We start from the raw sequence: 16,064 nt of genomic DNA, 5'->3' as shown, positions 1-16,064 counted from the left end.
GAAAGAACACAGTTATTCTATTCTATATATTCTTAAATTATTTAAACTTGTCTGCAGTCACTCCAGTAATACATTGATTTATGTTCTTCTCTGAATCATTTGATCATTTTGTCTCTCTTTAAACTTTGAAATCTTTTAGCTGGATGTGAACATGACTGATCTGTATTTAATGTTTCACGGGGGAACATGTTCAACTTGGCTGTCTGCTGATTAACGGTGACTGCATTAATCAACTCGCATGTCACGAAAGCTTGATATGAGCTCATTATTGTGATGTGTACTTCAGAATATACGGTGAGCTCGTCGCTGCGTATTACTGTTGCACAGCACCAGCAGGGCCAGCGCTGCTCACCCTCAGTGAGCGTAGCTTAGCGCGAACAATAACTGCAGTTTATTTGCAGGACAACTCATTTATCATAAATGGAAATGCCCCAAGGTGCTTGTTCCAACCACAAGGACAATGTGGGCCAAGCTCCAGTCAGTTTCAAGCTCATCCATTCATCCTCATTATAATAAACATGCTGTTGCATCTATTGTCCAGCCAAAGTCTGGCCAACCATCTCAGAAGCTCATTCTTAAAGGGTTGCTTCACCCAAATTAAAAAAGGAGTATTTAGCCATGCAGACTGTTTTTTTTAATTTGGCTGGATTTTGATAATCCATCTCCAAATAAGACAGATAGCTGAATTAGGAAACAGGAAAAGAGATGCTTCTCATTCTCTTAAGTGTTTTCAGTGTTGTTAGCATCACAAACAAAATGCTTTCCACCTCCACTGTATTGGAGCGGAGGCTTTAGAGGCAGAGGCAGATATCTCAAAGCCTAGTCAAATGAATCCAAAACTACCTGCATGGCGAGATACCCCTCGAGGTAAGGTTAAAAATGACTTCATTTGTTGATATTCATCACAACACATGCAACTTGACATGGCTCCATGCTAGTACTAACTATCACTACTGGGTGGGGTTTGTTGTTGTTTGCCGGTATCATCACATAATGCTATCATTACGTCCGGTAGCAGTGCTGTGAATCGAGTGCAAGTAATGCTCAGGACAGTGTCGAGCTGTGTAGCACACAGTCAGGTGAGACAAGAACTGCTGTGCTGTACAGCACAGATGATGGAGGTGTGTGCATGTTGGGTGCAAAAAAAATGAATCACTCTAATATTAAGCACATGTAGCATTTAATTGGGAGTGGAATGTGAAGCACCGAGCCAACAAAGGGCACAGTTTGAATTCAGGCATTTGCACATGAACTATTTTAGTCACACTAGTCCTTTTATAGTGGTTTCAGCCAGTGTAAACATGGTCTGTCCAGGGGCCCCAAGGCAATGAGATCAGACTGAGACCAGCTTTTCTCTGAAATCTTTCCAGGCATGGCGTTATGACACTGCAGGCACTGTCAGAGTCCAACAGAAGATTGTGGCTGGAGGCCATGGATGGCAAGGAGCCGGTGAGCTTTTGAAATATTCATTTTGTGCCGGCTGCTGTTTGGCCAGGATGCTTTTTAGTTGTTTGTTTGACAGGAAAACAACACCAAAACTGAATTATTGGTCACTTGCACCCTCTTCCGGTGGGTCTCTTTAAGAAACCATGACCTCACCATCCACTTGTGCTAAAAATAGGACAGCCCACTTAAAGCAAAAGAACTCTGGGAAAAATGTCTGACATAAATCTCTTCTTTTTGGGATTTTGTGTAATTTTAACCAAAGGCTCACTTAAGTTTTTTTCCCACTCTCTCTAGATTTACAACCTGCCAGCCACATTAAGCAAAAAGGAAGAGAGTAAGTGTTTATTTATCTTTTCTAAGCTCCTTTTATTATTGAAATACATGAATTCTGCTTTGTAAGACTTCTAAAATCTCCAACACACACATATCCAACACATTGTTACCTATAACTATCTGTGTTCATTAACACAATTCCTTGACTTGCACCCACTCAGCCGACGGAGCAGAGCCTTCCAGCACAGGGGTTGTATCTTATTAGTTGGAGCTCAAACGTAGGGCACAGCTTATTGTTCCTGTGTGATGTGTGGTTAACTGACAGTAATTGACATGTCGACCCTATTCTCGTGTTGTATTCCAGCATTTCTTAATGAGGCGGGCTTTAATTTTGTAAGGAAATGCATTGACCTGGTGGAGATGAGAGGTGAGGCGTTTGAATCTCTCAGCTTTCATTTGTCATTCATTAACGGGCATGCCAGCACATTGCATTGGCATAAGCAAGTCTTTGGTCTTCGTTCCAGTGCTTTAATTTCCTTTTCCATTACCACACAGGCATAAACACAATGGGACTGTACAGAATTGGAGGGGTCAACTCCAAAGTGCAGAAGCTGATGACCACAGTCTTTTGTAAGTAGCCTTAAAATCAGAAGAAAAAAAAAACATATTTTACCCTTCAGAAGTCAGCACAACAGAATCTACAAATGAAAACTGTGTTTAAAGGGACTGAAGATGAAATTATTATCAGTGTTTGCCAAGGCTTGAACTGTAATGCTTTTTCTGTCCTCTGTGCTGTTTTTACACTATTTAATTATATTCACACATGCCATTTAACTAAACTAACAAATGCATTTCTGTAGTGTCCAAATGCCTGAATTAAAAGTCTACTGTATGAACAGCTCAAACACAATGTGACCCTGCAGAGTGAGGAAAGAGGTCCTCCTTGTGGTGTGTCAGTGTAACAACCATCTAGCCTTATGTTACTCATATTACCTTATTAGATGACCCACAGTAATCCTGTTTGCATACATTTAAACAGGAAATGCCTGAATGATTGATTAAAGGCCCTCTAAACCTTAATCTTCATCTCTGTGAGACAGCACACATGTCCTCTTGTGAGCTTACTTTTATTTCAGTCAGTGTTTTTAATGCTCCTTTAGCAGCCTGTCACGTCATGTTAGGTGGTGTGGCTTTCTTCACTCAGTTTACAGTGTGCTGTTGTGGTGCTATAAAAATAAAATGTGTCCATTAGCATCCAAGGCACCGGTGGATATGGACCTGGATCCGGAGACGTGGGACAACAAAACCATCACCAGTGGTCTGAAGAATTACCTCAGGTCAGCTCGCCCCACCAGCTGTGTGTCTCTAGCTGTCAGGAATCATCATTACCTCCATCATGCCTCTTTTGAAACCTCGCCGGTGTTAGTCATGCATTCAGTGTTGCCAGTGACTTACAAAGGAAGGTGGCTGCATTCAAAATACCAAAGTCGCTCAGGAAATAAATGGCAACTGTTCTTTTTATTCACCAGGTGTCTCTCGGAGCCTCTGATGACCTTCAAGCTCCACAAAGATTTTATCATGGCAGTCAGTAAGTCATGAAAAGTTACTAGCAGCTATGACATAATAGATGTTTTACCAACCGCTCCATTTACTTTATTATCATACATGAAAGAGAGCTGCTTAAGTTGGCAGAGCATGGCAAAATTCAAAACATGCACCACTAATGAAGCATGCATATCTGCTTAGTGTAGAAATTGTTTTTAAACCAAGATTGTAGCATATAGTTGCAGTTGTTGTAGTAGTTGTAGTTGTAGTATAGAGTTTAAAATTTCTGTGTTTTTTGACTCATTTTTGATCAGGCTGGATTTCTCTAACATTTCAAAAGTATTCCTATAAAATGAGATAGTTTTGTGGGTACTGAATCTGGGCACTGATGTGAGGGAAATCAAGTGAGCAAAGATCGAACTAATTAAATAGTTTCCATCTCAGAAAATGCCTCCCTGCCATATGCGTGACGTAGCTCTCACGTGGTGTCAAATTGAGATGTTAAGTTGATTTAATCTGTGCTCATTTGCTGATTTCTACACCTCTGGATATACTTTCAAAAGTCAATAATTGGCAGCTCCACATTTTCTGTGCAAGTATATGAGCCTCTTGATCGTTTTATATCCATTTGCCTTTCCTCAGAGTCAGATGACCAGAACTACAGGGTTTGTGCTGTCCATGCTTTGGTTCATAAGCTGCCCGAGAGGAACAAGGAAATGCTGGAGTTACTAATAAAACACCTTGTCACGTACGTGTTCCTGAAATGAGTCAGTGACACTGCAGCCTTAAAAAAACGAACAGCTCTATGAAAGGAGATGAAAATTGCTGGGAGTGATTAAATTGTCGTCACAGTTTGGGGATAACTTAATGGATCTGTGGGTGTCTCTAAACTGTCAGTATCTGGTAGAGCAAAACTGCACAGAATACATGGTTTGCAGAGGTTGAATTATGGGTGTATCAGCATCTTATACTCGTGTCACGCCTGTGTCCTCGACCTGCAGAGTTTCCACACAAAGCCAGTTCAACCTGATGACGGTATCCAACCTGGGCGTCATCTTTGGGCCCACACTGATGCGGTCACAAGAGGAAACTGTGGCTGCCATGATGAACATCAAGTTCCAAAACATTGTGGTGGAAATACTTATCGAGAACTTCATCAAGGTGACTCATCTTTTGACACACAATATGCTTGTAATTCTACCTGCACCATTATACCAATTAATTCTTACTTTTAAAGGTATTTTGTTGCAAAGCTGCAAGCTTTTCCATGTTTCCACATACAAATTTATGGGCAAAATGGTGTGCAATTTTGTAATGTTTGGCAAGAAAGATACTGAGTCACACTCAGTATGTACTCACACCCTGCATGCAGACACCTCTGATGGTTTTTGTAAACCCAATTTAAATACCAGTGTGTGTGTATTTGTGTTGAGTAATCAATGCTCCTTTGTCGACCTCCAGATCTTTCACCAGCCTCCGGATCCCAATGTGCCTCTGCCTCAACCCCAGAGCCGGCCTGGCTCTCGCAGGAGTAGGGCCATCTGTCTGTCCACGGGGCCCAGGAAGCCCCGCAGCCTCTACACCCCAACACTGTGCCTGGCAGATGCAGAAAGTGAGTACCAAAGCAGCGAGAACCGCCACAGGTTATCACACCACAATTTCACAGAACCTGTCAGTGGTCTTTAATATCTATCAGACATTTGCACACAGTCTCACTGCGTTTCTGAGCCTTTCAACTCATATTAGGTTGTTTTTCAAATGTAAAGCTAATGTAACCCATCCAAATGAATATTATCTCTTCAGAGAAAGGCATTAGCGCGCAGCCATAAAGTAACCACAATCACTTCCTCATTCAGCAGGTTTTAATGAGGGCCTTGTATGCCTCTTCTCTGGTCCCTGCATAGGTGACACTTTCAGCAGCAGTCCAAGCAGCACCCCCATGGGGAGCATGGAGTCTTTGTCTTCCCACTCCTCTGAGCAGAACAGCTCCTCCAAAACAGCTTCCTCTGCTCCGGTCAAGGACAAGTCGGTCCTGGACCTCCGCCGAACGCCATCACAGCACTCCAATGGCCCCAGAAGCACTGTATGCATCAGCAGCCCAGAGTCCAGCTCCAGGGAGGATGCAGGGCGTACAGATGGAGAGTCAGAGGACGCCCTCAGCCTTTCCTCAGTCAGCATTGCACCCAGGCTGTCTCCTGCCCCCAAAAAAGCCCCCCACTGCCGCACTGACCTCAGACCAGCACTGCTGAACCGCTCAGCTGCTCCCTCTCTGAAATCACTGCTTATTTCTGAAGGTAGGATACTCATCAAGTAATGCAAGTGTAAGCTTTCTTGTCATTAGATCGCTGATATTGTTTCCCCTTGGAGTAATGAAGTGGAAAGAAACCTCATGAAAGTGTCTTTTCAGGACAGAATTCATAAATTAGGTAGTTTTATTTTCATAAGGTGTTCCTCCTGGACTTAATACTTTCAAAGACTGACAGCACCCCCTTGACTTAAGCATAAATGAATTATTTACATGCCTCATTTCATGAAATAGTTGGTGTGGTGGTATGAGCTATTTTAGTATCCAAATGAAGTGTCTTTGTAACGTTTACACAGAGGCAGGAGTTATTATTTGTATGTCTCCCTCAAGGCCGCAGGAGCTGCTCTGGATCTGTCCAAAGTCTGTCAACACTGGAGCCCAAGGAGAGTTTAAAGCCTACTGAACACCCAGACCTTCCTCCAAAACAAGTGATCCGCCGCAGGATGGACACCTCAGTCAGCAACGGTTACCAAAGACCTGGCTCAGTGTAATGGGTTTTTAAAAGCTAATCATTTTCTCATCATAGCCGACCACTGAGACAAATGATGATATCAAATGCAGAGTAACACCAGCAGAAAATCTTATCTTGTGGACATTTCTTTGATTATTACAACCCAGTGCAGATCATTGATCATTGATTAATAGTTATCTATCATCGAAAATGCCAAACACTCAGCGGATCATGACCTTGGCCCTGGGAAAATGCATTTTATAGACAAAATGAATCATCGATTATTCGAAAACTCCATTGGTCCTCTGATACCTCTGATCGTTTTTTGGATATGCACTCTGAGTCATCAGCCTCCTCCTTCGCCAGAGCATTGAGAGGTCCGTAAGATCGGATGAGTATGTGCGAGGAGATTTATGTCTTTTCCTCTCTGGTGGGAGTGCTGGCTTTAATTACGCTCTGCCTGCTCTGTGGTCGACGTGACCCAGCAGCAGTCTGCGCTCCTTCTCTCGGGACAAATAGATTGTTTGACTTGTCGTGTCTGAGAAGCCAGTCACACGGTTTTTCGAGTAGTTTCCTTGTATAGCACCCACCCAGCTTGCCCTAGTCTTTGTTGTCCCCTTGACTCTGAGGACGTCGCATGCAAGGTCAAGTGCAGCCTTGTTACAGAGTTTGATTCAATGCTGCACCGTGCTGAAGCCGAGTCGGCCCGGAGGAAGGAAACCTCCCGTACTGTGTCGTTACGCCTTTCACATCATTCTAAACAATGAGGAATGCTGGCTGGGCTGAGAGAGACGTCTTTTGTTTTTGGTTCAGGCTAGAATTTCTCTGTGAGGCAGCACTGCTTATTTTATGGACAACGATATATGAGCATAGACTGCACTTGAATTTAACTTACTCTGATCATCAGGAGATATTTTTGTCTTTGGGTGACATGGTTTGCCAAACACTTTGTTTTTCAGTTTATCATTTTAACCTTGATACAATCAGGCTGAGTGAACTCTTTTGTTTTTCATTTTGTTTCAGTGTCGCTGCCAGAGCGCTGCTCTTTGAAAATGCCTCTTCCCCCCAGTCTGTTCCAGTCGGAAGGTGCCGTGAAAACATGACACTTTCCACAACAGTTTCACCTAATTAATCCCATTCTCATCTCCTCCAATCTGCCATGACTTTGCCTGCTTCTGTTGTCTTTCTAGAGATGCCAAGGCGATGTATTCCTGTGAGGCAGAGCACAGCCACGAGCTCAGCTTCCCCCAGGGGGCGCACTTCTCAAACGGTGAGCAGAGTCAACATAAGATGAACATTATATGCCTGAGCTGACAGTTCCTTCGCTGCAGAAGCGCTCACAACAGCACACATGCCTCCTTGTATTAAGATGATTGGACGCTGGATGCTGTACACAGACTATTTGTTGTGTACTGGGAGCACACAGAAAAGACTTGGCTAATTCCCAGTGTTATGTGGAGTCAAAAAACCATTTGCTCTTAGCGTAACACCCACATATGCATTACTAAACTACCAAACTGCCCCAGGATATTTTATTGCCTATTGCCTTTTCCATGAAGAGATGACTTGGCCCACAACCAGTGCAGACAGGTCACTGTAACCTAGTGATGGAAGGCACCGGTGCCTGTTCCCTGTTAACACAGCCAGCAGAGCCAGCAGCCAAACACAAAAACGTCAACAAACGCTCCCTTCCACTTACCAGCAGGCAGAGTACTTTTATTGCTCTCTACATCAACAGACTCTTTCTCCCTACAGCCTTATTCGGCATATTTTTGCTAGATTGTTGTAGCTAGTAATTTTAAAGCCATTCCTCTTCATTTTGATGTATCTCAGCAATGATTGATCTTGTTTTTATGATTTCTACTATATGTGTGGATAAAACAAGGCGATCCTACTTTTAAGCCTGCGAAAGTGCTCCATAGAGACTGACTTTACAGAGCAGCCTGACCCAGAGTCGTCCTCGTGTTTATTTTTCTGTCTAATATCTTCTTTCCTTTCTTTTTTTCACTGCTATTCCCTAAGTCTGGGAAATAATCTATCCAAATAGATGCTCAGTGCGTGGTTACACCAAATCAGTGGAAGAGTCGGCTCCTCTCTTCTCTTCGATTTCAGTGTGTTTTCTGTCTCCTTTTGTCCTGTAGTTTACCCCTCTGTCGAACCAGGCTGGCTCCAAGCAACGTACGAAGGAAGAACAGGTTTGATCCCTGAGAATTATGTTGTCTTCCTCTAACAAGCTGATAAACATGGCCTCATTTTCATGGTATCCATGGAAGAAATAATACACAATGTGGCTGACAGATTGTTCCTATCATTGCATTTTATGCAGTCTTAGCAGATATGAAGCTTTAACAGTGCCACAAGTTCAATATCCAAAAACGTACCTCCTTTTCTGTGAATTATGAAATGTTTTGGGGAGTCTGCAGACATTTAGAGGTTTCGGAATAAATAAGTATGAAATTATTGTTAGATGTAAATATATTACCCATTGACTGCACTGATGTTATTAATCCCAGTATTAACCTACAGAATCACAAAAAAATCACTTCCCATTTCACAAGATGAAATCTCAGAAATATATCTTTTAACTTGCCATCATATTAACATAACACTTTCATCAAGTTACTAATGGAAACCTGTAGTTTCATAAACATTTTGTACTCACTGTAACGGAAAAAAACTGTGATTTGAAGTAAGCATATTAATCTAATCTATTAGAATCTAATAGAAAAAGCATAATGGGTTTGCACCTTAACATTCATGTTTATGGCCTGTGATCATTGTTCATCCACTGAACCTGCTCACTGCTGCAGTGCACTTTCTGGTTAGCTCCACGGTACTGTACTGTATATTAATGCTCATGAGTTCATCTGTAGTTGCTAATCAACAATAATTACTTCCTGTAACTGTTTAGTACCATAAATTATCATTTCAAATATATTCACTATGTAAAAATGTGTTTTTTTTTATAATGTCATGAATGCTTTGTTCATGAGGTGGAGCCTTCACCTTTAATGTTTGTTGTGGTACTGTAGTCACTGGTACACTGGTGTACTAGTAATGGCAACTAGACACATTATAGATGCCATTTTATATTTAATTTTCTGTTACTGTCACAACATTTCAAAAGAACAAAGTCCATAATTATCTAAAAGGTTAGATAAATAATCCAAACCCTTTCACTCCTCAGTTATTACAAACTGAAGAATTATTTCACAGGCTTTATTTAGTGGCCAAAAATGTACTTGGGATGGCATCTGGGATCTTGCACTTGCCAAGATCAGGATGTTCTTTTCCATTTACATCGTTCAGAATGTGAGGTGGCCTTGAACATTGATGCTGGGATCATACTCCCCTACAGTCTGTATTTTAGCAGGGGCATATCACAGAAATGATATCCAAATCCTCAACCTGTAACATTTGACATTCTTTCTTTTTTATATATATGGCAAGCTTGTTTCCTTGCGATCATCTACTGTCATGAGTATATATACTGTGTCATAAACATGTCTATTAATAAACAGCGTGATTTATTAGACCCGCGGCCCCAATTCTTTGTCATGGTTAGTGAGTTTAATTTGTACTCACTGCAGCGAGAAATTCAACATGTAAAGCAGGTGAATAGTGACAGTGTATTGCAAGTGTATGAACTGTCGGAGGGTAAAATACAGTTGTCTCTTTGTGTCCCTACATTTAGACAGAGTTGTGTTTTTCACTGAAAAGCAGCTAGGATTAGACTTAGAGAGTAGAGTTTTCCGAGTATGATGAAGGTTCCTTCCAATCCACAGATCTGTGATTAACTGTTTATTCCACAGGTTTATTACCTCCACCAGGGAAGTTATATTTTTTGCTCATATTTCTTTAACTGTACACTTCAAAAACATGTAACAGTAACTGGTTTCAGTTCAGTTAGATCTGGCCACGTGCCAAGAAGAAAGGGATGAATTATTTTCACATTTCTGAACATTTTTGAAAAACTTTGCCTTGACTGCACTCATTTGAATTAAAGCTGTCACATGCATCCCATTAAATGTGTCATTGTGAGCATTTTGATGCAGATTCAGACTGCGGTTTGTGAAACTTTGAATACATTCTGTTATGAAACTAACACATTTAGTGCAGCCTTGGCTGAGATGTCCACTAACTGAGTTATTTCTTATTCACTTAACCTCACAATAAGTTTCTTGTTGTTTTTGTTTTGCTTTTTCAAATATTTTGGAGATTGTTATCTTCCTAGTTTCTCCTCCCTGAAGTAGGAGCTGTGAGACTCTGATGTCTAATTTCATTAGTTTAAGCAGCAGGTTTCAGTGTCTCCTGCATTTCTCCTTTATTTAGAAATAAATGTTGGTGAGAAACACTGAATATTAGAATTTTTTGTTGGTATTTTTCTTTTTTGCAACTTCAGTACAAAAATATCAGTATTTGTAGTGGTTTTTAGTACTATCTGTACACAAGTCGTAGGATTGCAAAGGGTGGATACACAAGTTTTATTGATTGATGCCTCTGAATGATAATTAAGATAGTTCTGTACTAAAAAACAAAAAAAAACAAAAACATATTTTAAGGAACATATTCATTCTGTTTCACCTCCTACAATAAAAGTGCTGCAGACCATTAGATGCAATTTGGCAAAGTATACAGGACTGACTACAAAAGCGAAGGCTATGAAAAATCCAGTAACTGAAGGGTCAGTAATTCACAGGATGTCTCTGCAGAGCTGCGATGTCTGTGCTGGCATCGTCACTTGGTGTGGAATAAGAGGGGCCTCACCATGCCTGCCAGGACCTTGGGAAGCTGGGAGGCAATGACCTCTGACATCATCTCCGGGAACTCCACTTTCATGGCGTCTGCCTGGATGAAGGTGCTCAGACAGAACAAGTTGACCTTCTTCACTATCTGTCAGAAAAGAGGCAGTCATGTTTGTCTTGGTGCTCATTTCAGAAGCAGCAGCAGCCAAATTAAGACATGAGTTAATGCTGCTGTACTCGGATCTGTGAGGGACCGTACCTCATGCATGGCGTCCATCAGTTTGGTGAGGTGGTAGAATCGCTGAGAGCTGGCCACCAAGCCTTTCTCCCTCATGTGGATAGCCTTGGTCAGCTCCCGGATGTAGTTTTGTCTCATCTCTTCAAATGCACCCTGACTTTTGAGACCCTCAAGAGGCACTTAGAGCAGACAGTAGAAAAATGATAAATCTACTTTAAAACCTAAACAAACACTGAAGAAGTGTAACAGAGTGCCAGTCAACAATGGGTTTTTTTTAGATGTAACACGCTGTTGTTAAAAAACAATGTTTTTCAGTCAGTGTAAAACCAGGACCTGATAGCAGCTGCTACATAAATCTTGTCAAGGTCCAGTCACCCCGCACAACCCTCCATTTATGGTCATCAAACCTTCACATCTCTGTTTGTCACACTGTATTCTTAGTGTAGTTAATTCAAAAAGAAGGTCAACATAAGGCACAAAGTGAGTCTGATTCAGGAAGTCTCCTGTCTTTTACCTGTGTTGAGTAATATTATAGCTTTCATGCAGAGAAACTCCTCGCGGGTAACTTGAAGATTTGCAAACTCCTGAGGGATGAACTGTATTGCCAGGCAGAGGTCATAAATTGGAGATCTCCGCATTTGCTCCCTGACAGAGAAAAATATAAAATGGTTAATGCCTCTGAACCAAAGTCATTGCTTTGTGGAGAAATGCATCAGTGTCGAGTGTGTCACTCTTCACTATGAATGTGAATCAAGGGCAGACTCAACTCGTGTGATGAGGGTGACTTACTGACTAAGAACCAGATCAGGAGCGAAGAATAAATATTCACTGCTGACATTCTGAAAGGAGCGCCACCCAAGAGAGAACACCATCAGGTTCATCCACGAGTACTGGATGAGGGTCATCTGATCAGTGATGTGAAGATTACGAAACCCTTAGAAAGAAAATAAAGTGCTTTATTAGAGAACATTTAATCTGCCAGCTTCCTGCTCCTTTTTGTGTGTGTGTGCGCGCGCATGCGTGCGTGCACATTGTTTTGTTGGAGATCCTCTTTTAATTTAACATTACCTGTGAAAATCAAATGATTTTTTTTTTTTAATAACTTCTCTCAGATGCAACATTCACGTCATTTCAAAGCCTTCTATCACAGTAGTTTTTAAGGCCGAGACCTTCGGCCCAACCAGTCGGCGGATCCCCATGATGACTGTGGTGACCCTGAGCTGCAGAGAGCCGTTACCTGGAAGAGACTTGGACCACTTGACGATCCACAGCAGCTGTTTCTCACACAGCCTGTTGAGACTGTTGAGCAGGAGATGGGGAACATCGAACTGAGTGTTGTCATAACCAGAGTACACGACCTCTGGTTCGATGTTTTCCAGGATATTGATGATCTGCTGGGTGAGCTGCACGTCACGAATGCCTGGTATGCAAGACATGGAGGCCAAGGTCTGATTGTCGCTGGACATGGCCAAGTGGGACTGGAACATCAAGGATGGGGCCAAACCAAAGGCTTTCAAGGCCCCATAGCGCTTCAGCTTCCTACCTGTGATTCGAATGCGAGGACTGTTTAGAGTACAGTTTATGCCCATAACACATCACAGAGTGTCACGGTTTTCCTTTCTATGCCAAGTAAATTCAAAATTGCTCAAACCTGCATTTGAAAAAGGAGTCCAATACCCCTGCTTGCAAAGGACCCTGTTAAATTTCAATTCATTATTGTTTAACATTCTCTTTGATGCTAATCATGATTTCAAATTGTGACTTGGTGCTACATAACCAATCAGCTTCATTTCTACCTTATCCCCATGCAAAAATAAATTCAACCAAATGATACCTCCAAGCATCATTCCGGCTTGATAGCACTTTCGGAGGCGACAAGCGGGGCAATTTTTCCTCCGGATTTTGTCCACAATGCAGTCATTTCGCCCAGCGCAGAGATAACTGTGATGGCCTGTCGAGTGAAAGGGTACAGACAACACACACAATTTTAGGAGGACTTGATTTTCTAATATATGGGCAGGATGAGAGGCACATAATGAGGGGGAAAAGTGTTGAAGGGCTCTAGACTATTAACATGCCTACTCCATGCACTCTGAGGCAGCTTTCTGAGGAGAAATCTAAAGAAGAAAATTAGATAAAGGCAAGGCTGTGAGGACAGAGTGACACGGCCATGGTGAGACATGGTGGCTCTTACGAATCACATATAAGATAACAAGAAAAACAAGTTCAAGTCGAAGAACACGGTGAACGCTGGTCAATGTGATACTGTTGCTAATGACCTTTAACAATTGCCATAGAAGGTCAGTCAAATTTGACATGGTAACTTCCCTTCAACTCACTGCAGACCTGCAATAGCTGAGATAAGAGACTAATATTCAGCCTGTAACCCCTCCTTTAGTGTTTTTTTATTTCCTTTTCATCTTTTACTTTGTTTGTCAGGCAACAATGCCCACTCCTTAACAGAGAACACTGAATAAGTTAGCACAGGAAGCAAACAATCATTTTCAGGCACCTTAAAAATCAAGCATTATTCATTACACGGCATGTATCGTGGAAAATAGTAACAAACAGTGGAAATAAAATGACCAACAAAAGACAGGCAACAGAAAAGACACAGTCCCAGTGTTGACTGGACTCGAGAGATGAAAACTAAAGAGGGAGGGCTAATAAAACAGTCATGCATGTTTGATCAGGTGTCACTGGCCAGATGTTAAAAGGAATCTTGAAAAAAGCAGTTAAACTGTCTGCTGTTGCTGATGACTTCGGTTTTCCCTTTCATAACAGCCCCAATGCTGTATTTATGAGCCTTAGACAATAATTGGCTGAAATCAAGGACAAAAACAAAAGCAACGAAACATTTCCAGCAGTTGGCCAAAGCTTTTCTTTCCTTACCTTCTACTGCTCTTTTAAAAAAGACTTTACAGCTCCCACAGGTTAAGACTCCATAGTGGCAACCAGATGCCTCATCCCCACAGATCACACACATTCTCTGCGGTGGCATGCTGGATGAAGAAAGACATGCACTGATTGAGCTTAATTCAAGAAAGACAGATCCATTCTGTCTTAAAGCAGAGCACCATTTTGAAACTTAATCCCCCCTTTAAACATTTCACATGATGCTGAAATGTACAGTACAAGGAATAAGCAACCTGAAGTTTGATCCGTATTTGAGGCAAGAGTTAAATAGTGCTTTAATTAAATAGTCTAATGCTTATTAGCTTAAAGTTTACTTAAGACTCCTCTTTGTATGTTTGCTAGATAAATTAAGACTGAAGGACCCTCAAGCAGCCTGAGTTTGTGTTACAATATATGGGTGAAAAGAAATTGATGGTTTATGATTTTCCGGATGTTTTTTTAGGTTCTCTGTTTCCTCAAAGTGACCAAACCAAAACCAGACCAAATGGGATCAGATGATCTTATCCACTCTTGTTTTCAGTACAAATAATCTTGTTTCATAACGTGTCCATGAGGGACAGATGACAGTCTGAAGTCTCTTTTAGTTTGTATTTTCCACTTTCTCAGACTCACAAACAGTGGCTCATGAGTGGCTCATATGGGTAACTGTACAGTGGTAAATAATTTGTCCCAACACTTGTAATAAATGTATTTAATTAGTTTATGTTCTAGAAAAACACTTTTCCATCTTTAAACTTCACCAGTCACAAAAGCAGAACACATTCAAAGTTCATGGGTGACTCAGTCTTGATTAAAATTGATACAAATAGATATAAACTTTATTTTTCCATCTCGACAGTGACTTCAAGGTCGACGTGGCAATTTACTATTTACCCGGGGAATGCGGAGAAAGGTGATGGGTTCCTCTGAGCCAGGGCCTGGTTCTGGATCCCATCATAGCCGCTGTGTGTGAACGGATCCTCGGTCACCCCTGCGGACTGGCACCAGTACTGAGGCTCAGCTGGAGACGTCGGCATCTGCCAACGTGTAGCCTCGTTCTTATACATGGTCAGCTGCGGGGTTGTGCTCCTGTTCGCCTCAAAGTTGATGACAGCCTTCCCGGACAAACCACACCTCGAGTCAGTCCTCACCTGGCCCAGTTGCTGCTCTGCCTGGTTCAGGTCGATCAGAAAGTTTGCAGATCCCTCCAGCCCCGGTCGAGGAGCCGCCGTGAAGCTGGTCGATTCCCCGTCGCTGAGCCCCAGCAGCTGCTTTCTGTCGGTATCACAACAGGTGTCAAGAGCAGGTATCTCCGATTGGGGATCAAAGTTGGGACAAGCCGCGTCCATGATCACAGAAGGTTCCTTTTCATCTTTGATGAATTTACACGCTCCGGTTGTCAAAGGGAGGCTTAAATTTGCGCCCGGCAAACTTTCGGGTGAGGACACAGTCGTCCCCTGAACGGTAACAAAATCTTCCCACGGCACAGAGTCACACTTCAGATATTCACTGCCACGGTCATAAAAATGTTTTGCAACAAGTGAACCATCGAGTATGTTACTTGAATTCAGACCGTGGATCAGTGTGCTGGCGTTTCCAAAATTACGCACGGAGGAGGGCATGCACGTTGGAGACTGTGACTCGTTAGAAAATTTAGTATTACTGTACCCAGCTTCAATCAAGTCCACTCTTGGATCGGTGGAATCAGCGATGGTGCTCATCCCTCCGTTTACTTTATTTTCCATGTCCAGAGGAGCGACGCGCACAGCAGAGACTGGAGTGCGCCCGAGGAGTGGACGGCGTGTGATAAATTGAGACTTTCCTGTAATCCTCCCCCTCGCTGAGGCAGGCTGTGACTTCGCCTTTCTTTCACAAAAGAGTCTATTCCGTGCAATTTAACAGCTGCTGAGAAAAGAAAACCAACATGTAGCCTGTGTGTGTTAATGATTAGGGACGAAATGTGCGCAATTATGAGCTCATCTAGGAATTAAAGCTGGCATATTGAAGCAAATGATCAATATATTTCCTTGTTCTGGCTGAGGGTGTCATGTTTCCAAATAGAATGGATGTTCTTTTTAGTTTTTAGATTTCCAACAGTTTTCCTCATTCAGACTAAACAGCCAGTCCTCCAAACGATGCAGGGGAAGAATCAACGCTGAGCCACGT

At 42.2% G+C, this 16,064-nt stretch overlaps 2 protein-coding genes across 5 annotated transcripts in view; one reads left to right on the top strand and one right to left on the bottom strand.

Moving 5' to 3' along the window:
- LOC139336848 (rho GTPase-activating protein 42) overlaps window positions 1-10,038 on the top strand; it is a 55,696-nt gene extending 45,658 nt beyond the window's left edge. For both annotated transcript variants that reach the window (XM_070971121.1, XM_070971120.1), the window contains 14 exons: window positions 1,371-1,449; window positions 1,741-1,780; window positions 2,084-2,146; window positions 2,275-2,349; window positions 2,972-3,056; window positions 3,249-3,307; window positions 3,907-4,012; window positions 4,266-4,425; window positions 4,726-4,876; window positions 5,169-5,558; window positions 5,900-6,056; window positions 7,044-7,106; window positions 7,211-7,290; window positions 8,162-10,038. In XM_070971121.1, coding sequence (XP_070827222.1) covers window positions 1,371-1,449; window positions 1,741-1,780; window positions 2,084-2,146; window positions 2,275-2,349; window positions 2,972-3,056; window positions 3,249-3,307; window positions 3,907-4,012; window positions 4,266-4,425; window positions 4,726-4,876; window positions 5,169-5,558; window positions 5,900-6,056; window positions 7,044-7,106; window positions 7,211-7,290; window positions 8,162-8,250 — 1,597 coding nt within the window. In that variant the 3' untranslated portion in view covers window positions 8,251-10,038. The remainder of the gene's footprint in view (window positions 1-1,370; window positions 1,450-1,740; window positions 1,781-2,083; window positions 2,147-2,274; window positions 2,350-2,971; window positions 3,057-3,248; window positions 3,308-3,906; window positions 4,013-4,265; window positions 4,426-4,725; window positions 4,877-5,168; window positions 5,559-5,899; window positions 6,057-7,043; window positions 7,107-7,210; window positions 7,291-8,161) is intronic.
- Window positions 10,039-10,597: 559 nt separating this feature from the next.
- On the bottom strand, window positions 10,598-15,643 carry pgr (progesterone receptor). 3 transcript variants are annotated; one of them, XM_070970186.1, is made up of 9 exons: window positions 15,128-15,643; window positions 14,793-14,995; window positions 13,896-14,005; window positions 12,838-12,954; window positions 12,241-12,546; window positions 11,793-11,937; window positions 11,518-11,648; window positions 11,025-11,182; window positions 10,598-10,913 (listed from the first exon to the last, which is right to left on the bottom strand). In XM_070970186.1, exons 1-9 carry the CDS (start codon window positions 15,641-15,643, stop codon window positions 10,758-10,760), a joined length of 1,842 nt encoding a protein of 613 aa, XP_070826287.1. In that variant the 3' UTR covers window positions 10,598-10,757. The 3 variants fall into 3 exon arrangements, with proteins under 3 accessions (XP_070826287.1, XP_070826288.1, XP_070826286.1); XM_070970187.1 differs by having other exon boundaries at window positions 14,793-15,227; window positions 15,567-15,643; XM_070970185.1 differs by having other exon boundaries at window positions 14,793-15,643.
- Window positions 15,644-16,064: the final 421 nt, after the last annotated feature.

Source organism: Chaetodon trifascialis, chromosome 9 (assembly GCF_039877785.1).
Source record: "Chaetodon trifascialis isolate fChaTrf1 chromosome 9, fChaTrf1.hap1, whole genome shotgun sequence".
NCBI classification, from domain to species: domain Eukaryota; kingdom Metazoa; phylum Chordata; class Actinopteri; order Chaetodontiformes; family Chaetodontidae; genus Chaetodon; species Chaetodon trifascialis.
This window is presented reverse-complemented; position numbering and strand designations above follow the sequence as displayed.